The following is a 23,671-nucleotide window of genomic DNA, read 5'->3' as shown; positions in this document are numbered from 1 at the left end:
CACCACACAAGATTGAAGGTTAACGAGACTTTATATGCAATTCTTAGGTTACGTGGTATGATACAAGGAGGTCTGGACTCAGGGGTCCCCTCGGTTCTAGTCTTTGGTTGAGGAAAGGGGTAGCGGGACAGTCTTAGTTACCAATGAGTACAAAATAGCTCTCAATCCTCGAGCTCGGCGTTCTAGATGATCGGGCCGTGGAGGAGCCAAGCAGGTCCCGAGATGGATGAAGGAAGGACGACGGTCCGCGGCGGAGCCTGCAGGTCCCGGTGAAAGATGACGGTTACAACGGTCCGCGGCCACGCCAGCAGATCCCGACGACGATGAAGGATGAAGGTGACGACGGCTGTGGCAGCGCCAACAGGCAGGACGATGGTGCACAGGACAGAGCTATGGCAGCGCCAGTAGTCCGTCCAGGATGAGTTCCTCTTTACGTCTCTCGACTCCAAGATACAACTGCCTTCCTGCTCTGGAGCTGCCCCAGTTATAGGGCTGGTGTGCTTTGATGTCCGGACCCTCGCACTTGGAGGTCGGGAGGTCCGGGATGAGGGAGTCCAGACACCCAGCAGGGGGGTGGAGCCAGCGCCCGGGGAGGCGATGGGCGAGCGGCACTTGGCGGGGGAGAGCCATCGGCACCTCTTTCTCCCATTGACTTGCCAAGTAGCCCGCTCACCTCCTGGGTGGAGGGTGGTGCCGGAATGTCTGAGGCCGGGCTAGGCCCCGGGTTGAGGTTGATCGGGGGCCAGGCGGCCTCGTGGTGAAGTGTCCAAGATGGCGGCCCGGGCTGGGCGCGTGGGCCGGCAGTGGATCGGATCCACGAGGTTAACGTGCTCGGGGGCAGGGGTCCCTGAGGGGACGGAGGACGTGCAATGGTGGTGTGTGGTACTTGCGGGACCGGGCTCGGGCCTGGTTGAGCCGGGGGAGAGCGGCCCTTCATGTGGCCTGTCCAACATGCGTCCCCCCCAGCTGAAGGCGGGGAGAGTTACCCATCCTCTTGGGGACTCTCCTCGTCGAGGCGGAAAAACCGGGACAGGCCATCCGCGTTGGCGTGGTCGGACCCAGGCCGGTGTTCGACTGTGAAGTCCATACCTTGCAAGGATATGGACCAGCGTAGCAACTTTGGGTTTTCCCCCCGCATATGCATCAGCCACTGCAGGGGTCGGTGGTCGGTCTGCACCCGAAAGTGGGTGCCAAAAAGGTAGGGCCGGAGCTTCTTGAGGGCCCATACCACAGCGAAGGCTTCCCTCTCTATGGTGCTCCAGCGTTGCTCCCGTGGTAGGAGTCTCCGGCTGATGAAGGCCACCGGTTGATCAAGGCCTTCGGGGTTCACTTGAGACAGGACCGCCCCAATGCCCTGGTCGGAGGCGTCCGTCTGGACGACGAACTCCCGGCTGTAGTCTGGGGCCTGGAGCACAGGAGCGGAACACATGGCGGCCTTCAACTGTTCGAATGCCGCTTGACACTCTGGTGTCCAGTTCACCTTCTTGGGCTGATTCTTTGACGTGAGTTCGGTGAGAGGCCCCACTATGGTACCATAGTCTTTCACGAACCTTCGGTAATAGCCCGTGAGGCCCAGGAAGGCTCGTACTTCGGTTTGGGTGATAGGGGGCTGCCAGTCCTGGATGGCGGCAATTTTCAGCTGTAGAGGGGCCACTAGGCCGCTTCCCACCTGGTGTCCGAGGTAGGTCACAGACCCTTGTCCAATTTGACACTTGCTGGCCTTGATCGTGAGGCCAGCTCGCTGAAGGGCTTGCAGTACTGCTCGGAGGTGGTGGAGGTGCTCGGTCCAATGGTGGCTGTACACAGCGATGTCGTCTAGGTAGGCGGCGCTGAACCCTTCGAGCCCCGCCAGGACCTGATTGACGAGCCGTTGGAAAGTCGCTGGGGCATTCTTCATGCCGAAGGGCATGACCGTAAAATGGTAGTGGCCATCGGGGGTGGAGAAGGCAGAACGTTCTTGTGCTCGGGGTGTGAGGCCGATCTGCCAATAACCTGCTGTCAGGTCGAAGATGCTGAGGTAGCGGGCAGCTCCCATTCGGTCGACCAGTTCATCTGCCCGGGGGATGGGATGTGCGTCCGTTCTGGTGACTTCATTCAGGCCCCGGTAGTCGACGCAGAACCGGAGTTCTGGTGTGGTTCCGGGGGCGGCTGCTTTGGGGACCAGTACGACCGGGCTGGCCCATGGACTGTCTGAGGGCTCGATGACCCCGAGCGTGAGCATCTTAGCCACTTCCGCCTGGATGCAGGCCCGTACCCGATCAGGTACGCGGTAGGCCCGGTGGCGGATAGGAGGGCTGTCTCCGGTGTCCACATCGTGCACACACCAGGAAGTGACACCTGGGGTGAGGGAGAACAGACTGGCGAACCGTGACAGGAGGGCTTGGCACTCTTGGCGTTGTTCTCGGGTGAGGGTCTCCGAGAGTCGGACCCCATCCACGGAGCCGTCTTGCTCCTGGGTCCGCAGGAGGTCAGGGAGAGGCTCGGAGTCGTCTTCAACCCCATTGTCTGTGGCCATCAGCAGGCTGAGTTCTGTTCGTGCAAAGTGGGGTTTCAGTCTGTTGGTGTGGAGGACTCGGAGTGGGTTCCGGGAGGACTCCATATCGATCAGATAGGTGGCAGGACCCTTGCGCTCGATTACCTTGAAGGGTCCCGTCCATTTGTCTTGGAGAGCGCAGGGCTCCGTGGGGGACATTACCCATACCTGTTGCCCCGGCTCGAATTCAATGGATGAGGCGTTCTGGTCATACCATTTTTTCATGTCCTCTTGACTGGCCTCTAGGTTGGCTTTTGCTAGGTCTCTGAACCGCCGGGACTGGTTGCGGAGGGTGAGGAGGTACCGGAAGACATCTGGAGGGCTCTTGGCCGGAGGCATCTCCCAGCCTTCTTTGATCAGGCTGAGCGGCCCCCGCACTGGGTGCCCATATAGCAGTTCGAATGGGCTGAAGCCTAGGGATTTCTGTGGGACCTCTCGGTAGGCGAAGAGGAGGCACGGCAGCAGCACATCCCACTGGCGACGGAGGGGCTCTTCCAATCCCCCGATCATCCCTTTTAGCGTGCGGTTGAACCGCTCAACAAGTCCGTTCCCTTGGGGGTGATAGGGGGTCGTGAATCGGTAGGTGACCCCACACTGTTGCCAGAGGGATTTCATGTATTTAGAGATAAAGTTCGTGCCTCTGTCGCTGACGACTTCTCGGGGGAACCCCACACGGGAGAAGATCCCCATCAGGGCCCGGCCGACCACTGGGGCTGTCACGGTCCGGAGAGGAACAGCCTCAGGGTAGCGGGTGGCGTGGTCCACTAGCACCAGAATGAAGCGATGGCCTTGTTTTGTACGCGGGTCCAGGGGTCCCACAATGTCTATTCCGACCCTCTCAAATGGGGTCGTGACTACTGGAAAAGGTTGCAAGGGGGCCTTTAGTTTGCGGCCGCTCTTCCCACTGGCTTGGCACGTGGGGCAAGATCGGCAATGCTGGTGCACATCGTTTCTCATTTTGGGCCAGAAGAAGTGGGTCACTAGGCGACTGTAGGTTTTATCTTGTCCCAGGTGCCCTGCCAGGGGGACATCGTGGGCCAGGTTTAGCAGGAAGTCTCTAAAGCGGAGGGGCACTACTAGTACTCGGTTGGCCCCCAGCTCGGTGATTCGTTGCTCGCTGTACAACAGATCATTGTCCCAGTAGACCCAATGAGTTCCGGAGGTATCCCCTGCGCTTTGGGCGAGCGCTTGTTGGCGGAGTCCCTCGAGGGAGGGACAGGTCTTCTGTTCCTGGCGAAATTGTTCTTGTGTGGGTCCCCCCTCTTGGGCCCACTGGTCAAGGTTAGCGAGGTCGGAAGGTTGAGCAGGTTCGAGGGGGGTGTCATGGTCGGGGGTCTCGGCTGGGGCGACCGGAGGCGGTGGCGCCGGCCATTCTGGTTCTTCCGGGTGATGGTTGGCACGGGCGGCCATGGACCGGGTGGTGACGCACGCCCAGTCCGGGACGCCCAACATCCCCAAGTGTTCTTTTCGCTCCACGGCTGCCCACGGGGAGCTCTCCAGGTCATTTCCGAGGAGGCAGTCCACGGGGGCGTCGTCTCGGACCGTCACCTTCAACATGCCGGAGACCCCTCCCCATTCAAAGGGGACGCAGGCCATCCGACACAGACTTTCCGAGTTGTCGGCTGATCGCACAGGGCAGAGAATGTTCGGTAGATATTGTTCTGGGGTCACCAGGTGACAGCGGACGGCTGTCACACTGGCTCCGGTGTCCCGAAGGGCTTCGGCCCGTTGTCCATTGATGCTCACCCATTGGCTGTACTTCTGGGTGTTAGCGGGTAGGGGGACCCGCGGGACCATGTCTCTTCCCCCTAAGCACGCGAGAGTCATGGCGGCTGGCTCCCACTCTTGATACTCTTGCTCGTCTGTTTCTTGTTCCTCGGAGATCTGTTCTTCCCCTAGTGCCGCGGCGGCCACATGGCGGGGTTTTGGACTCTGATACTGCGGGCAGCTTGGGTCGTTTGCATAGTGGCCGACTCGTTGGCATCGGTGACATGTGACATTGGCTCTGTACCCCGGTCGCGCCGGGGTGCTGCCCCGGTTGGCCGGGGGGGTGGTGCTGGTAACGGGGGCGGCCGGAGTGTTGTCTCTTCCTCGTCCTTGGCCCCCTCCTCCTCCTCTGGGTCGGTGGTGACCATTGTGGTTCCTGTTCTGCTCGTAGGACCCATTCCGGCCCACTCTGGTGATCTCCCACCGGTCAGCTTCGGCTGCGAGCTGCCGGGGATCGGTTAACTTGCTGTCGAGGAGGTGCTGGCGGAGTTCAATGAAGCAATTGTTCGACAGATGCTCCCATACCATCAGATTAAATAGTTGCTCGTAGGTCGTGACGTTGCTTCCCCGGATCCAGCCCTCGAAGGCTCGGCTAAAGTATGTTACATAGTCCACCCAAGTTGTACCCGGGATGCGGGTGCAGTCTCGGAACCTCTGACGGTACATCTCGGGTGTGAGACCATAGCGGGTGAGGAGTGCCGCTTTCATATGGTCGTAGGAGGTCATCTGGTGGTCCGGGAGCTGTAGCAGGGTGTCGCGGCCCTCATTGAGGAATCTTCCCCAGAGACCGGCTCCCCAGTCGCTTCTATCGATCCGGTGTGCAGTCATAGCGATTTCATAGGCTTTAAACCATTGCTGGATGTCGTCCTCTCTGAAATATTCTCGGACAACATCCTTGGGGATGTGTACCTTTTTGTCTGTGGCCCCTGAGGTGGGGGGTCGCTCGGGCACCCCTGCTTCTTTATTCTGCTTGCGTAGGTTGATCTCGGCTAGGTTCCGTTCGTGTTCGTACGCTAGTTTCTTTTCCTCGAGCTCCCTTTGTCTCTGTTTCTCCTCTCTTTCTTCTCGGAGACGCAGGTGCTCTAAGTTGATTTTTTGTTCGGCCAATTTAAGTTCAACGTCCATTTTGAGTCGGGCCATTTCTAGTTCGTGTAGTCGGGTTCTTTCTCTTTCCTGGATCTCGTCTTGCGAGAGACCCGTTCTTTGTCCTTCAGGGGCCGTGGTCGTTTTTTCTGCGGTGCTTTGATCAGGGGTTCCGGCAGCCCCGGTCTCTGCCCAAGATTCTAGGGCATGCTTAAAATCGTCCTTGGTACTCAGTCCGGTGGTAGCGATACCCAGTTCGATGCAGAATTGTTTTAGTTCACGATGGTTGTACTCTTCCAATTTCTCCATTTGGAATTTCTCGGTTGATCCGCTCTCTTTCGTGGTCATTGTGACTTCGTCGTGGGGTGAGCTACTCTCTGTACGTTTATGCGGTGATTCGGATCCCACTTCTGACACCAATGTTAGACGGACCGGGAGGGTCGGCCGAGATTACGGGGAGAGGTCTCCAGGGAGAGCCGTCTCCAACGACTGTACAGACAAGTAACTTCCCCCCCACAGACGGACACCACACAAGATTGAAGGTTAACGAGACTTTATATGCAATTCTTAGGTTACGTGGTATGATACAAGGAGGTCTGGACTCAGGGGTCCCCTCGGTTCTAGTCTTTGGTTGAGGAAAGGGGTAGCGGGACAGTCTTAGTTACCAATGAGTACAAAATAGCTCTCAATCCTCGAGCTCGGCGTTCTAGATGATCGGGCCATGGAGGAGCCAAGCAGGTCCCGAGATGGATGAAGGAAGGACGACGGTCCGCGGCGGAGCCTGCAGGTCCCGGTGAAAGATGACGGTTACAACGGTCCGCGGCCACGCCAGCAGATCCCGACGACGATGAAGGATGAAGGTGACGACGGCTGTGGCAGCGCCAACAGGCAGGACGATGGTGCACAGGACAGAGCTATGGCAGCGCCAGTAGTCCGTCCAGGATGAGTTCCTCTTTACGTCTCTCGACTCCAAGATACAACTGCCTTCCTGCTCTGGAGCTGCCCCAGTTATAGGGCTGGTGTGCTTTGATGTCCGGACCCTCGCACTTGGAGGTCGGGAGGTCCGGGATGAGGGAGTCCAGACACCCAGCAGGGGGGTGGAGCCAGCGCCCGGGGAGGCGATGTGCGAGCGGCACTTGGCGGGGGAGAGCCATCGGCACCTCTTTCTCCCATTGACTTGCCAAGTAGCCCGCTCACCTCCTGGGTGGAGGGTGGTGCCGGAATGTCTGAGGCCGGGCTAGGCCCCGGGTTGAGGTTGATCGGGGCCAGGCGGCCTCGTGGTGAAGTGTCCAAGATGGCGGCCCGGGCTGGGCGCGTGGGCCGGCAGTGGATCGGATCCACGAGGTTAACGTGCTCGGGGGCAGGGGTCCCTGAGGGGACGGAGGACGTGCAATGGTGGTGTGTGGTACTTGCGGGACCGGGCTCGGGCCTGGTTGAGCCGGGGGAGAGCGGCCCTTCATGTGGCCTGTCCAACAGTGGGCCATCTAAGGGGCTTCAGAAATGGGTTTAGAAATATTTTCCAAATCGCAAATTGGAAGGGGCTTGTTTATCGCATCCCTTCCAAATTGCAATTCATAATGCTATATATCAATGAGCTAAACTGCAATTTTTGGCGCAAACCATTGATAGTTGCCAACTTCAAAAAAGTTGTAAACCATTCGCAAAGGGGAAGGAGTTCCTTTCACATATGCAATTGAAAAATAGTTTTTGGGGGCGTGGGCATTGGTCTGAGAACCACTGTCCACTCTTAAAGAAACCTTTTTTCATTAAATGCTTTTTTTTTTCCTTAACTGTCCAGCTGCATTGACCATAATGGAAAATGGGCTGCATTTAAAAATATGTACCTTAATTAAATGCCATCGCAGACAGAGTGGTCTGCTGACTTCAGTAAACTACCATTCCTGTGATGGAATCCAATCAGAGCAAGAGTCAATCTTCAACCTGTTGGACATGGCCCTTCTTTGGGGATTTCCCAAAAACCTTTGGTTTCTGTTCTCCTGGTTTTTGTTGGCTCTCTGTTCCTGGCCTTAGGACGCTGGGCACTTTCCCACGGTACTGCAGTGGGAAAGCGCACACACCCTTCCAGCACATGAGAGGAAAGGGTGTTTATGTAATTGGTTTAGGTGTTGTACCTGTGAGGGCCTTGTAAAGCTATACCACATTCCTAGGACTGGTACTGCACTGGCTAGGGGTGAGCTTGGGGTAGGTGAGTGGCCAGGTAGGTACACCTGTGAGTTTGCTGCCCGGGTAGGGAAGAACCCTCATGTGGGTTTTCCCTACCTCAGGGGTCGGATCTTGCCATGGGACACCTCCAGGGTATAGCTGATTCTCGTGTTGTGGCCTTAGGTCCTGGGGCACTTTACCACTGTAAATGCAGTGTGAAGGTGCGCACACCCTTCCTACCCATGTTAGCAAGGTGTGCTTACCTGATGTTGTGAAACAGGTCACCAGCCTGCCATTGCAGGCCGGCATGCACACTCACACCAATGATGTGCTTAAACATGTGTCCAGCCTGCCATTGCAGGCCGCTATGTGCCCTTGTACCTATGATGTTGTAAAACATGTGCCCAGCCTGCCATTGCAGGCTGGTCTGCCCTCTTGCACCAATGATGTGCTTAAACATGTGTTCAGTCTGTCACTTCAGGCTGATGTGCGCATTTGCACCTATGGCGTTTCTAAACATGTGCCCAGCCTGCCATTGGGGGTCTGTGTGTGTGTGTAATTGCACTTCTCCTCAGGCTGGCCATTCTACAATCACTAGCCATCCAGATAGGACCTTTCACTACCACTAAAGCACCCAAGGGTATATTTTAAGGGGTGAAGTGAGTGATAGGTAAAAGGCCGGGCAGGTACACAAGTGTGTTCTCTGCCCAGGTAATGAGGAATACCCATGTGTGTTTTCACTACCTATGAGGTTTGCTCTTCCCATAGGGTAACATGGGAAAATTGTTGAAATTAGTTAAGGTGGCAATAACAGATTGCAGTGGAGCAGCCTCAATGTTTCCTATCATTGGACATTGACAAATACTTTCCAGTGGTGAAGGTGGTTTTGTCATTAAAACTTCGAAATGCAATTTACAGAAAGTGTGCATTTCTCTGCTATAAAAGTCTTTGTGTGCCTTTTTGCTTGGCTCCAGTCCATACTGGAGGCTGGCGGACCACATCTGAGCATTCCCCAGCAACAGCCATAAAACATTGGGCATGCAACTGGAGCGACAGACCTCTGTAATCTGAGGGTGTGGATAGATGGATTGAAGGAAGAGGTTGTGACACTTGGCCTTTGGAGCTGGAGCAAGGCCCCACTAAAGAATAAGATCTGCATTTTGCTCATGGCAGACAGGACTGAAATTCAAAGGAGACATCTGTGGTTCAGAGGAAGAACATTTGAACCAACCCCAACTTCAAAGGCACACTACAGTATAACTCAGTAGTTCTACTGTAGTGTGCCTTTGAAGTTGGGGTTGGTGCCATACTTCAGCAGGGCAAAGATACATTTGTGGGGACGTGGGTCTGGAGAACCTCGAGCTGGGTGGTGCACTCTGCCAGAGGAATCTGTCATGCACAAGGAGGATTACTGCCATTGAAAGGGACTGTGTGCCCTTCCTGAATAGTGCCTGGCCCGGGCTGACTACCCGCTGCTGTGTGGCACCATGAAGTGTGCTCTCCACTGGCTTGTTGGTTTTCCCCCTGTTCTTTTGGAATTCTCAGGGTTAAGAAAAATCTTCTATGAGGGACCCACACCATCTACTTGTGACACCGGGAGAGCTATGCCCTCTAAAATGCCCACGTCATCTACCAGATCCCAACTGGTAACGAGGCATGAATGTGGAAATAAGTATTGTTTCTGGAGACCTGATTGCCTTGTGCGGAGCCCCAGATGTCTTGCCATCATCTAAGGCATGTGGCCCCTGCATCATGGGGACCTCGGCATGAATAAGCAGCTTGTTGGTGGTGAGCGGATTCACTGATTGCGCGATCCAGTGTGCCCGCTTTGTCGATCGTGCTGCATCTCTTTCTTGCGACAACCCGACTGAATGCTCAAAATAATAATAATAAAGAGCTTATAGAGCGCACAGTAACGCCATCACGGCGTGTCCCCGCGCTAAAGCTGTCAGTGAGCAACGAGTGAGCCAATGATCTACGCAGTGTATAGATGTGTTTTATATATATATATAGATCTGCTTTTTTGGCTTTAAAAGCCAAGAAAGCGGAGATAAAATTATCTCCCTATTACCTAGCTGCCGCTAACACCAGTTAGCGACAGCTAGTAGGAGATAGCGACCATCTTGAGCCCCACTTTGCATGTCAGTGATATTTATCACTAATGAGATGCAAAGTGGGCGTGCCAAGATATTAGCAACTGAAAACAGTCGCTAACATCGCTATCTCCTATTACCAACTTTTGGAGATATTCGCGCTAAGCGGGAATATCTCCAAAAGCTAACACCTGCCCTGAGCAGTTCTTAGCCATGTTATCCAATGGGAGGTGGATAACATGGCTAAGAGCATTAGCTCGCTAATGCATGAATATCGCTGACTTTTCAGCGATATTCATGCTTTGCGGCGATTTTTACCGCATTTGCGTTAAACCTTGGTAATACCAAGGTTTATTTGCGGTAAAAATCGCCGCAGCGCTGCAGTAAATTTTTGTCTCTAACCAAGCAATAGCGATAATTATCGCTATTGCTTGGTAATATGCCCCTTTATTTTAAATGAAGAACTGGTTACACCAGTGGTGGTAATAGCAGCTGAGTACCTGCTGAACTGATCTAAGCACTACTTTACATTTCAAATGTGAGAAACAACATCCATCTTTGCGCCTGGCCATCAATCTTTACACCTCTTGAACTCAAACATCTGATGTTGCCCTAGCAACCTCTAGTTACCTCTGGTAGCTCCTTCTACGTTCCAAAGTTGAGAGGTTTCCCTGTCTAATTCTCCATACACCACTGAACATCGCATAACTTTCTTGATCTTGGTAGCTTGCCTTCACTGCACCTGAACTCGACAAGTGAATCAAGCACTTGTGATTTACTAGATCAGATCGAGTGATTTAGCTTGACTCAATTTGATCTAGCTAACACACCTAAATCAATAATCACAAAGTGTAATCTTGGTCCTCTAATACATTATGACTTTCTACATGAGCCTGGACTTGAAAGCTAACCTCACTTATTGACTATAGACCAACCATTTCAATTGCGAAACAAAAATATGCTAAAAAAAATAAATCGCAGCACTCCCACCAAAAAAGCCAGAGAATTGACTATCAATTTCCTACCTTTTCCTGTATATTTCAGACCCCTATACCAACCTCACCCCGTGCCATTGCTACCTCCTGCTATTCCTATTGCCACGACTCCTCACTCAAGCTCTTCTTACCTCCCACCTCTCGAAAATCTCCTTCCCCTTCTTTATACTACACCATAGTCAGGCAGGTCAGGCATTTTGCAGATGACGTCCCTTCCTATGGAACACAACGCCAGATACTTAAGTTAATATCAGGAAGAACTACGCAGGTCGATTGTGGAGTTCTCCGAGCATGCACAATGTGTGTGCTGTAAATCATAATTGTAGGAGTGGTTCAGTGACAATTTAGCGCTGTGGAAACTCGACATGAACCTCCTGTCAGGAAAAGATGGCCATGGTTGACCACTGATCGGTGTTTGCTTATTGCACCAAAACTATTAAGTACATGGTTTTAGATCTACTTCTGCTTACAGTGTATGCTTTGTTTGTAGGTTGTGTTATTTCCTATTTGCCACAGTTCTGTGGTACATTATTATTATTATTATGTTCTTATATAGCGCCAGATTCGACCCCCGAAGGGGTATCTCCGCGCTTGCCTTGGGAACCCGTCCTGGCTTTTCCCTGTGAGTTGGCCTCTAAAGGGAATCCCCAAGGTGAAAGCCAGGCATCCCGCCGCGGGGGGCCGTTGTGGAGATTAAGCAAGCTTAATGCCCAGAGTTGCAGAGTGTGAGCCCATGATTAGGTCAGGCACCGAAGCGAGAATTATCGAGTCCATGGACATTTGAGCTCAAGACCCTGCCGCTCGGGAATTGAACCCTGGTCCCGGGTCTGACCTCTGCTTCAGGGTCTGCCTGCTCTAACCAGTGAGCCACACTTCTCCACATTAAACTTTTAATTATGCCATGGAACTTTCAATTGGATAGATTGAGTACAAAACAGTGTATCCTCATCATTCTCTGAGAAAACACACCATCCAGTTTTTTGTTTTTTTGTTTTTTATTTTTATAAATGAATGGAGCACTTTCAATAATTGGTATTAATGGTACTTCAGTTTTGATTAATATTACATTTTAATGGATGGGAAATAAATTCTCAGTTGAAATAAGATTGCCCATGTTGTACAACTGCTTAGATACTCACGGTCCAAACTGTTTGATCCAATGCAAATACTTTATTTCACCAGGCATCAATTTGTCTCATTATCACATATAAGAGCACCTTCGAATACGGAGTGTGCGCTCTACAAAAAACCTCGCCTGGTTGATTTAGTCACTTCTAATATTGCTCCATCTATTATAAGAATCGAGGTCACAGATCGGGCACACATGAGGACTGACTTGCCTCTTATTCACTAATGGCATGGTTGATCGAGGCAGGAATGTTTCGCATTAAATGTTTGAAAACTCACGTCATACATACTTCTCAATGGAGAGATATGTTCTGCTGTACTTTAAGAGAAACGCTGCTTCGTGTATAGAAATGCTCCTCTTTGAATTTTGAGCTCTCCTTGTTGATTTGTTGACGCGCCCACCTCTACATTAACCCAATGCATTCCAATGCCTATCATATTTGATGCTCGCTCAGAATGTTTCATCCCGTGGACATTGTGTTTAGGTCTTGCATGGGTTACACCAGCTACAATCTTACATGACAAGAAGTGTGTCATACTCCGACCTTTCCACCCTTGAAAATGCAGCTAGTCTGCATTCGGCAAACACTAGATTCTTTATAGACAGTTCAAAGGTCATTGTACGCAGCAGTTCAAAGGCCATAGTCCAGGCTGTAGTACGCTTGAGAAAGGATTCACTCCGGTCTGTGCTAGAACACAGATGGAGAATGAACTGAGCTTTAGTCTTGCCATATGTGTGCTGCCCTGAGGTTCAATCCACGCTCTGGTATAAAGCAATAGGGACCCATATTTCCCTGCTTTAGAATGCATGTCTAGAATGCACAATACAACAATGTGGATCGAAATTGCACTGCGCTAGTGTGTGGATCCAGAAATCACTGTACTGGAACGTGGACTCAGAATGCACTGTGTTACAGTGTGGATAGGGGAAGTGCTGTGCTAGAGTGCAGATCTGGAACACAGTGTCAAGGCATGTGGATACAGATTGCACTGTGCTAGAGTGTGGATCTAGAATGTACTGCACCGGGTCGTGGTTGCAGATTGCACTGTGCTAGAGTGTGGATCTAGAATGTACTGCACTGGGTGGAGGAGGCAGATTGCACTGTGCTAAAGTGTGGATCTAGAATGTACTGCACTGGGTCCTGGATTCAGATTGCACTGTGCTAGAGTGTGGATCTAGAATGTACTACACTGTGTCGTGGACGCAGATTTCACTGTGCTAAAGTGTGGATCTAGATTGTACTGCACTGGGTCTTGGATGCAGATTGCACCGTACTAGAATGTGGGTCTAGACTGTGCTGTACTGGGACGTGCATGTAGATTGCACTGTGTTAGAGTGTGTATCTGGAATGCATTGTCCTCTGATGTGGATGCAGTTTGCACTGTACTAAAATGCTGTTCTTGGATGTACGGTACTGGGAGGTGGATACAGAGGGCACTGTGCTAGAGTATGGATCTAGAATGTACTGCACTGGGTCGTGGATGCAGATTGCGGTGTGCTAGAGTGTGGATCTGGAATGCATTATCCTTTGATGTGGATGCAGTTTGCACTGTGCTAGAATGTGGGTCTAGAATGTATTGCACTGGGTCGTAGATGCAGATTGATTGCACTGTGCTAGAATGTGGGTCTATAATGCACTGCACTGGGTCGTGGATTCAGATTGCACTGTGCTAGAGTGTGGATCTAGAATGTACTACACTGTGTCGTGGACGCAGATTTCACTGTGCTAAAGTGTGGATCTAGATTGTACTGCACTGGGTCTTGGATGCAGATTGCACCGTACTAGAATGTGGGTCTAGACTGTGCTGTACTGGGACGTGCATGTAGATTGCACTATGTTAGAGTGTGTATCTGGAATGCATTGTCCTCTGATGTGGATGCAGTTTGCACTGTACTAAAATGCTGTTCTTGGATGTACGGTACTGGGAGGTGGATGCAGAGGGCACTGTGCTAGAGTATGGATCTAGAATGTACTGCACTGGGTCGTGGATGCAGATTGCGGTGTGCTAGAGTGTGGATCTGGAATGCATTATCCTTTGATGTGGATGCAGTTTGCACTGTGCTAGAATGTGGGTCTAGAATGTATTGCACTGGGTCGTAGATGCAGATTGATTGCACTGTGCTAGAATGTGGGTCTATAATGCACTGCACTGGGTCGTGGATGCAGATTGCACTGTGCTAGTGTGGATCTAGAAAGTACTGCACTGGGTCGTGGGTGCAGATTGCACTGTGCTAGAGTGTGGATCTAGAATGTACGGCACTGGGTTGTGGACGCAGATTGCACTGTGCTAGAGTGTGGATCAGAAATGCATTGTCCTCTGATGTGGATGCAGTTTGCACTGTGCTAGAATGTTGTTCTCGGATGTACGGTACTGGGACGTGGATGCAGGTTGCACCGTACTAGCATGTGGGTCTGGAATGTATTGCACAGGGTCATGGATGCAGATTGCACTGTGCTAGAGTGTGGATCTAGAATGTACTGCACTGGGTCGTGGACACAGATTGCACTGTGCAAGAGTGTGGGTCTAGAATGTACTGCACTGGGTCGTGGATGCAGATTGCACTGTGCTGGAGTGTGGATCTGGAATGCATTGTCCTCTATTGTGGATGCAGTTTTCACTGTGCTAGAATGTTGTTCTCGGATGTACGGTACTGAGACGTGGCTGCAGATTTCACTGTGCTAGAGTATGGATCTAGAATGTACTGCACTGGGACGTGGATGCAGATTGCACTGTGCAAGAGTGTGGGTCTAGAATGTACTGCACTGGGTCGTGGATGCAGATTGCACTGTGCTGGAGTGTGGATCTGGAATGCATTGTCCTCTATTGTGGATGCAGTTTTCACTGTGCTAGAATGTTGTTCTCGGATGTACGGTACTGAGACGTGGCTGCAGATTTCACTGTGCTAGAGTATGGATCTAGAATGTACTGCACTGGGACGTGGATGCAGATTGGACTGTGCTAGTGTGGATCTAGAAAGTACTGCACTGGGTCGTGTGTGCAGATTGCACTGTGCTAGAGTGTGGATCTTGAATGTACGGCACTGGGTTGTGGATGCAGATTGCACTGTGCTAGAGTGTGGATCAGGAATGCATTGTCCTCTAATGTGGATGCAGTTTTCACTGTGCTAGAATGTTGTTCTCGGATGTACGGTACTGAGACGTGGCTGCAGATTTCACTGTGCTAGAGTATGGATCTAGAATGTACTGCACTGGGACGTGGATGCAGATTGGACTGTGCTAGTGTGGATCTAGAAAGTACTGCACTGGGTCGTGTGTGCAGATTGCACTGTGCTAGAGTGTGGATCTTGAATGTACGGCACTGGGTTGTGGATGCAGATTGCACTGTGCTAGAGTGTGGATCAGGAATGCATTGTCCTCTAATGTGGATGCAGTTTTCACTGTGCTAGAATGTTGTTCTCGAATGTACGGTACTGAGACGTGGCTGCAGATTGCACTGTGCTAGTGTGGATCTAGAAAGTACTGCACTGGGTCGTGTGTGCAGATTGCACTGTGCTAGAGTGTGGATCTAGAATGTACGGCACTGGGTTGTGGACGCAGATTGCACTGTGCTAGAGTGTGGATCAGAAATGCATTGTCCTCTGATGTGGATGCAGTTTGCACTGTGCTAGAATGTTGTTCTCGGATGTACGGTACTGGGACGTGGATGCAGGTTGCACCGTACTAGCATGTGGGTCTGGAATGTATTGCACAGGGTCATGGATGCAGATTGCACTGTGCTAGAGTGTGGATCTAGAATGTACTGCACTGGGTCGTGGACACAGATTGCACTGTGCAAGAGTGTGGGTCTAGAATGTACTGCACTGGGTCGTGGATGCAGATTGCACTGTGCTGGAGTGTGGATCTGGAATGCATTGTCCTCTATTGTGGATGCAGTTTTCACTGTGCTAGAATGTTGTTCTCGGATGTACGGTACTGAGACGTGGCTGCAGATTTCACTGTGCTAGAGTATGGATCTAGAATGTACTGCACTGGGACGTGGATGCAGATTGCACTGTGCAAGAGTGTGGGTCTAGAATGTACTGCACTGGGTCGTGGATGCAGATTGCACTGTGCTGGAGTGTGGATCTGGAATGCATTGTCCTCTATTGTGGATGCAGTTTTCACTGTGCTAGAATGTTGTTCTCGGATGTACGGTACTGAGACGTGGCTGCAGATTTCACTGTGCTAGAGTATGGATCTAGAATGTACTGCACTGGGACGTGGATGCAGATTGGACTGTGCTAGTGTGGATCTAGAAAGTACTGCACTGGGTCGTGTGTGCAGATTGCACTGTGCTAGAGTGTGGATCTTGAATGTACGGCACTGGGTTGTGGATGCAGATTGCACTGTGCTAGAGTGTGGATCAGGAATGCATTGTCCTCTAATGTGGATGCAGATTGCACTGTGCTAGAATGTTGTTCTCGGATGTATGGTACTGGGTCGTGGATGCAGGTTGCACTGTGCAAGAGTGTGGGTCTAGAATGTACTGCACTGGGTCGTGGATGCAGATTGCACTGTGCTGGAGTGTGGATCTGGAATGCATTGTCCTCTATTGTGGATGCAGTTTTCACTGTGCTAGAATGTTGTTCTCGGATGTACGGTACTGAGACGTGGCTGCAGATTTCACTGTGCTAGAGTATGGATCTAGAATGTACTGCACTGGGACGTGGATGCAGATTGGACTGTGCTAGTGTGGATCTAGAAAGTACTGCACTGGGTCGTGTGTGCAGATTGCACTGTGCTAGAGTGTGGATCTTGAATGTACGGCACTGGGTTGTGGATGCAGATTGCACTGTGCTAGAGTGTGGATCAGGAATGCATTGTCCTCTAATGTGGATGCAGTTTTCACTGTGCTAGAATGTTGTTCTCGAATGTACGGTACTGAGACGTGGCTGCAGATTGCACTGTGCTAGAGTATGGATCTAGAATGTACTGCACTGGGACGTGGATGCAGATTGGACTGTGCTAGTGTGGATCTAGAAAGTACTGCACTGGGTCGTGTGTGCAGATTGCACTGTGCTAGAGTGTGGATCTTGAATGTACGGCACTGGGTTGTGGATGCAGATTGCACTGTGCTAGAGTGTGGATCAGGAATGCATTGTCCTCTAATGTGGATGCAGATTGCACTGTGCTAGAATGTTGTTCTCGGATGTATGGTACTGGGACGTGGATGCAGGTTGCACCGTACTAGCATGTGGGTCTGGAATGTATTGCACTGGGACGTGGATGCAGATTGCACTGTGCTAGAGTGTGTATCTAGAATGTACTGCACTGGGTCGTGGATGCAGATTGCACTGTGCTAGAGTGTGGATCTAGAATGTACTGCACTGAGTCGTAGATGCAGATTGCACTGTTTTAGAATGTGGATCTAGAATGTACTGCACTGGGTTGTGGACGCAGATTGCACTGTGCTAGAGTGTGGATCTAGAATGTACTGCACTGGGTCATGGACGCAGATTGCACTGTGCTAGAATGTGGGTCGAGACTGTACTGGGACGTGGATGCAGATTGCCCCGTACTAGAATGTGGGTCTAGACTGTACTGTACTGGGATATGAACGCAGATTGCACCGTACTAGAATGTGGGTCTGGACTGTACTGCACTGGGTCGTAGATGCAGTTTGCGCTGTGCTAGAGTGTGGATCTGGAATGCATTGTCCTTTGATGTGAATGCAGTTTGCACTGTGCTAGAATATTGTTCTCGGATGTACGGTACTGTGACGTGGATGCAGGTTGCACCGTACTAGAATGTGGGTCTAGAATGTACTGCACTGGGTCGTGGACTCAGATTGCACTGTGCTAGAATGTGGCTCTAGAATGTACTGCACTGGGTCGTTGACGCAGATTGCACTGTGCTAGAGTGTGGATCTAGAATGTACTGCACCGGGTCGTGGTTGCAGATTGCACTGTGCTAGAGTGTGGATCTAGAATGTACTGCACTGGGTGGAGGAGGCAGATTGCACTGTGCTAAAGTGTGGATCTAGAATGTACTGCACTGGGTCCTGGATTCAGATTGCACTGTGCTAGAGTGTGGATCTAGAATGTACTACACTGTGTCGTGGACGCAGATTTCACTGTGCTAAAGTGTGGATCTAGATTGTACTGCACTGGGTCTTGGATGCAGATTGCACCGTACTAGAATGTGGGTCTAGACTGTGCTGTACTGGGACGTGCATGTAGATTGCACTATGTTAGAGTGTGTATCTGGAATGCATTGTCCTCTGATGTGGATGCAGTTTGCACTGTACTAAAATGCTGTTCTTGGATGTACGGTACTGGGAGGTGGATGCAGATGGCACTGTGCTAGAGTATGGATCTAGAATGTACTGCACTGGGTCGTGGATGCAGATTGCGGTGTGCTAGAGTGTGGATCTGGAATGCATTGTCCTTTGATGTGGATGCAGTTTGCACTGTGCTAGAATGTGGGTCTAGAATGTATTGCACTGGGTCGTAGATGCAGATTGCACTGTGCTAGAATGTGGGTCTATAATGCACTGCACTGGGTCGTGGATGCAGATTGCACTGTGCTAGTGTGGATCTAGAAAGTACTGCACTGGGTCGTGGGTGCAGATTGCACTGTGCTAGAGTGTGGATCTAGAATGTACGGCACTGGGTTGTGGACGCAGATTGCACTGTGCTAGAGTGTGGATCAGAAATGCATTGTCCTCTAATGTGGATGCAGTTTGCACTGTGCTAGAATGTTGTTCTCGGATGTACGGTACTGGGACGTGGATGCAGGTTGCACCGTACTAGCATGTGGGTCTGGAATGTATTGCACAGGGTCATGGATGCAGATTGCACTGTGCTAGAGTGTGGATCTAGAATGTACTGCACTGGGTCGTGGACACAGATTGCACTGTGCAAGAGTGTGGGTCTAGAATGTACTGCACTGGGTCGTGGATGCAGATTGCACGGTGCTGGAGTGTGGATCTGTAATGCATTGTCCTCTATTGTGGATGCAGTTTTCACTGTGCTAGAATGTTGTTCTCGGATGTACGGTACTGAGACGTGGCTGCAGATTTCACTGTGCTAGAGTATGGATCTAGAATGTACTGCACTGGGACGTGGATGCAGATTGCACTGTGCTAGAGTGTGGATCTGGAATGCATTGTCCTCTGATGTGGATGCAGTTTTCACTGTGCTAGAATGTTGTTCTCGAATGTACGGTACTGAGACGTGGCTGCAGATTGCACTGTGCTAGAGTATGGATCTAGAATGTACTGCACTGGGACGTGGATGCAGATTGGACTGTGCTAGTGTGGATCTAGAAAGTACTGCACTGGGTCGTGTGTGCAGATTGCACTGTGCTAGAGTGTGGATCTTGAATGTACGGCACTGGGTTGTGGATGCAGATTGCACTGTGCTAGAGTGTGGATCAGGAATGCATTGTCCTCTAATGTGGATGCAGATTGCACTGTGCTAGAATGTTGTTCTCGGATGTATGGTACTGGGACGTGGATGCAGGTTGCACCGTACTAGCATGTGGGTCTGGAATGTATTGCACTGGGACGTGGATGCAGATTGCACTGTGCTAGAGTGTGTATCTAGAATGTACTGCACTGGGTCGTGGATGCAGATTGCACTGTGCTAGAGTGTGGATCTAGAATGTACTGCACTGAGTCGTAGATGCAGATTGCACTGTGTTAGAATGTGGATCTAGAATGTACTGCGCTGGGTTGTGGACGCAGATTGCACTGTGCTAGAGTGTGGATCTAGAATGTACTGCACTGGGTCATGGACGCAGATTGCACTGTGCTAGAATGTGGGTCGAGACTGTACTGGGATGTGGATGCAGATTGCCCCGTACTAGAATGTGGGTCTAGACTGTACTGTACTGGGATATGAACGCAGATTGCACCGTACTAGAATGTGGGTCTGGACTGTACTGCACTGGGTCGTAGATGCAGTTTGCGCTGTGCTAGAGTGTGGATCTGGAATGCATTGTCCTTTGATGTGAATGCAGTTTGCACTGTGCTAGAATATTGTTCTCGGATGTACGGTACTGTGACGTGGATGCAGGTTGCACCGTACTAGAATGTGGGTCTAGAATGTACTGCACTGGGTCGTGGACTCAGATTGCACTGTGCTAGAATGTGGCTCTAGAATGTACTGCACTGGGTCGTGGACGCAGATTGCACTGTGCTAGAGTGTGGATCTAGAATGTACTGCACTGGGTCATGGACGCAGATTGCACTGTGCTAGAATGTGGGTCTAGACTGTACTGTACTGGGATATGAATGCAGATTGCACCATACTAGAATGTGGGTCTAGACTGTACTGCACTGGGTCGTAGATGCAGATTGCACTGTGCTAGAGTGTGGATCGGGAATGCATTGTCCTCTGATGTGAATGCAGTTTGCACGGTGCTAGAATGTTGTTCTCTGATGTACGGTACTGGGACGTGGACGCAGATTGCACCGTACTAGAATGTGGGTCTAAAATGTACTGTTCTGGGTTATTGATGCAGATTGCACTGTGCTAGAATGTGGGTCTAGAATGTACTGTACTGGGATGTGGATGCAGATTGCACTGAATAAGAAAATGAATCCATATTGCATTGTGTTAGAACATGTTTCTCGCTTGACTAATTTCTGCAGATCTCAAGCATACGAGGTGTGACTAAAAAGCAATTCAGCAATGTAATGCTACCACAGATTTCTAGACAATTTATTCATTCCTTCAGTGAAAAGTTTTCACATGGTGAAATGTTTAATACTCTCCCAGGTATCTGCTTTAGCCTGCAATTGGCGAAAAGGAGCTCTGTAATTTCTTACATTGACAGAATCTGACTCTGGTATGTTTGTTACTTGGGGTTTCTTTCATTACTGAACAATTTCACATTCAAAAGCTGGAACAAATCAGCTTGAAATTCAAACACATGGTCCAAGTGGACCCCTTCTCTAACATGTGCACCATTGGGAAAACGTTAGTTTCCATATCATTTGCAGCAGTTGATTTTGCGAGGCGAGGAGTGGGGGCATCCAATACCACAATGCTCCTGGGTGTAGAATTTGTGATGTATACTTGACACACAGATTAGCAGATTTAGAAAGCAGTGTCAGTGTTGTCACATGAAGTACACTTTGATAAATGTTCCAGTAAGTTCTCTCCCGAACGGATCATACACGTTGTTAGTATGGGAGTCAAATGCACAGAACATTCAGGGCCTCATTTAAAAACCCATTGCACCCCCTGATGCACCAGCAACACAATGGGCTTGCCCATATTTACAAGGTCACGAAACGTCACCCTGCGTGACTTTTCATGGCCTTGTAAATATAGGCCCATTTCACGCATTGCTCTGCGTGAAAAGGGGCATTTCATGGGTGTTGCTGAGGGAGTTCACACGCAACATCCATGGAATCTAACAGAATCCCAGATTTACAATGTTTTGTAAAGCTGGGAATGTGTCAGAATCCTATGCCTCCCCAGGTTCGGTGTGGGAGTGGCGCACTGAGGAAAAAAACGTGTATTTCCTCTTCTTTTTTCTCAATGCCGCACACAGAAGAAAATGCAATCAATGATTGTTTTTGTTCAGGAATGTGTCCATTCCTGCACAAAAACAATCATCTCCGCAACGCAGACACTCTTGCAACTCATGCAACCAATGATGTCTGCGTTGGTACACGGTTACTGTTTATGCGCTGTGGCAGGAGAGGACAGGAATGCGCCGTATCTTATAAATACAGCGCATTTCTGCCCTTTTATTCTGGCGTACAGCAGCACAGCAGGAATGCTTGCTGCGCTGCCATGCGTCAAAATACAGTAAATGAGACCCTCAGTGGGATGTGCTGTTTTGACCATGTCCATTTGTTTGTTAGCATTTTGATGTTTATAGCACAGAAAAGACAAAGGGCATCAAACCGACGTAAACTGAAACGCCCCGCTCCAGCCTCCCAGCTGCTCCTCCCTTCCACCTCCCCATATATGGAGGCCGCGCAGCGGGCGCGCCGCTGACGCACCAAAGCCGGGCCTAAGGCAAGCCCGTCTGCACCCGTTTATTCTCCGCGGAGGTTTACCAAATATTGGAATATCTGCTGATAGCAGATCTGCTTGATATAAACTTACCGGGGATCCGAAGTCACCTGTGTTTCCAACCGTTCCCGGAGAGCCAGGAAAGCCCTAGCAGAAAATGAAAGCAGACACTTATTGGAAGGGAAAGAGGAAGAGAGAAAAAATGCAAATTGCTTACAATCGTTCAATGTTTTTTTATTTTGTGGTATTTCTCTCACACATCTTACCACTTCTCGGCAGTCTTTTCTGAGTGCCTAGTTGTTTATTGAGAGATGTTGAGTTCTGTGTAAAGTTCTAAAACCGGTTTATGTACGAGTTCTATATCGGATTGTTAGATTGATAAAATATATATGAATAGATAGATAGATAAACCACATAAACTAAGCTTCACCTTGCCACCAGGCAGTCATAATGTATATATATTAACAACAGTCCTATGTGCTGGCCCAGGTGGTGTTTTTACCAACACAGCAGACAGCATAATGTTAATACGGAAACTCATATTTGTTTATTTTCCCAGAATTCAGCTGCAAATCAGTGTGTGCAGCCTCGACATTAAATAAGTACAAAAAGTATATGATACACTCCAATGCTGGGAATCAACACTGACGCAAGAATACAGCGAACACGACCAAACAAAAAGGCAGGTCTGGCCACAAATATCTTTTCCCTGTGTGAGAGCAGAAGGAGGGACTTGGTTTCTAGAGAGGTGGTGGGCTTTTGAGCTGTCAGCATCTGGAATCTTTGTGATAAACACCGCAAAGTATAATGCAGATGAGCCCAGTCTCTTCTGCTAGTGGGCTCATTGGAATTAAAGAGCCCCTTCTGTTCAGGGCCAAAGAAGTAAGAAAAGAACCTCACTTGGTCTGGAGCCCACCTTCAGCCAAAGGCTCCCTCTCTGGTCTTGCGCATCAGGGAAAAGGAAAACAAAAGGCTGTGAGCTGCGCCTCTGTAGGCCTCCTTCGTGCTCTTAGTCCGGAAGCCTAAAGGGTGCATGGTGTAGCCTGGTTCTCCCTGGCATTGGGGATTTTGGAGGGTGGCCGACCAGCGGGAGGCTCTCTCCCCCCGCCCCCCCCCCCCGGGAAGTTTGGGGCACCAGGGGAGGGGGGGGGGGGTGAAGCTTGACACTCTGGGCTCGCCGTAGCTGGCGATATTGGGCTGGTTGGGCTCCTTGGGCTCCTTGGGCTTGTTTTGGGCTTGTTAGGTATTTAACCGGCCATTTTGTGTCACTGCACACTGTTTGTGGTGCAGTGACACAGCACGAACAAATAGATGTGGGGTGAGGGTCTAGTTTAACGACCAGCCTATGCTATTATCCCAAATAACATGTATCATAACAAAGTATAGCTAGGGGTCAGAACAAATGATGCATCCTGAGTGAAACCTCCTGTGGTGTGAGTGAAAAAGGGATGAAACTAAGCTAATCGTGTGTTGTGAGCAATCACACAACTAGTCCCACAATGCTGTGAGGAAAGTTCCCATCAGTCACCACACGGATCCGCCCTTCATCATCTGGGAGTCCCTACTCACAGGGGTGATCGTGAGACCCGCTATGGATTGGCCAGATGTCTAAGCCTAATCCTATATGTGGTGCTCACTGTGAGCGGAATACCAAATATGTATTGTAGTGACTGAAAAGCAGTGCTAAAAAGTGAAGTGAATTAAGTGCAAACAGAGATATAAAATTAGGTAAAGAAGAGGGAACTACTTTATTCCAATCCTCTTCAGTCCTAAGAATAAGAGAGTGCGTAGTGGACTCAACAAATAACCACTATACTAGATGAAAGGTCGACATGTTTCTGCAAAATAGGTCCACGTGGTATCCAGCTGCTTCGTCAGGACCATTATCGCTACTGCTTTTTATTAAAAAATAGTGAGTTCAAAACAAAGGTGA

At 50.3% G+C, this 23,671-nt stretch overlaps 1 protein-coding gene across 1 annotated transcript in view; it reads right to left on the bottom strand.

Annotated features, from left to right (window-relative positions):
- The window catches only part of LOC147722464 (uncharacterized), a 240,545-nt gene that overhangs the window by 85,015 nt on the left and 131,859 nt on the right, over positions 1-23,671 (bottom strand). Inside the window, exon 16 of the mRNA XM_086966847.1 lies at positions 21,832-21,885. Coding sequence (XP_086822973.1) covers positions 21,832-21,885 — 54 coding nt within the window. The remainder of the gene's footprint in view (positions 1-21,831; positions 21,886-23,671) is intronic.

This window comes from Lissotriton vulgaris, chromosome 4_1 (genome assembly GCF_964263255.1).
Source record: "Lissotriton vulgaris chromosome 4_1, aLisVul1.2, whole genome shotgun sequence".
NCBI lineage: Eukaryota > Metazoa > Chordata > Amphibia > Caudata > Salamandridae > Lissotriton > Lissotriton vulgaris.
The sequence above is the reverse complement of the archived record's forward strand: the minus strand, read 5'-3'. Positions and strand labels throughout refer to the sequence as shown.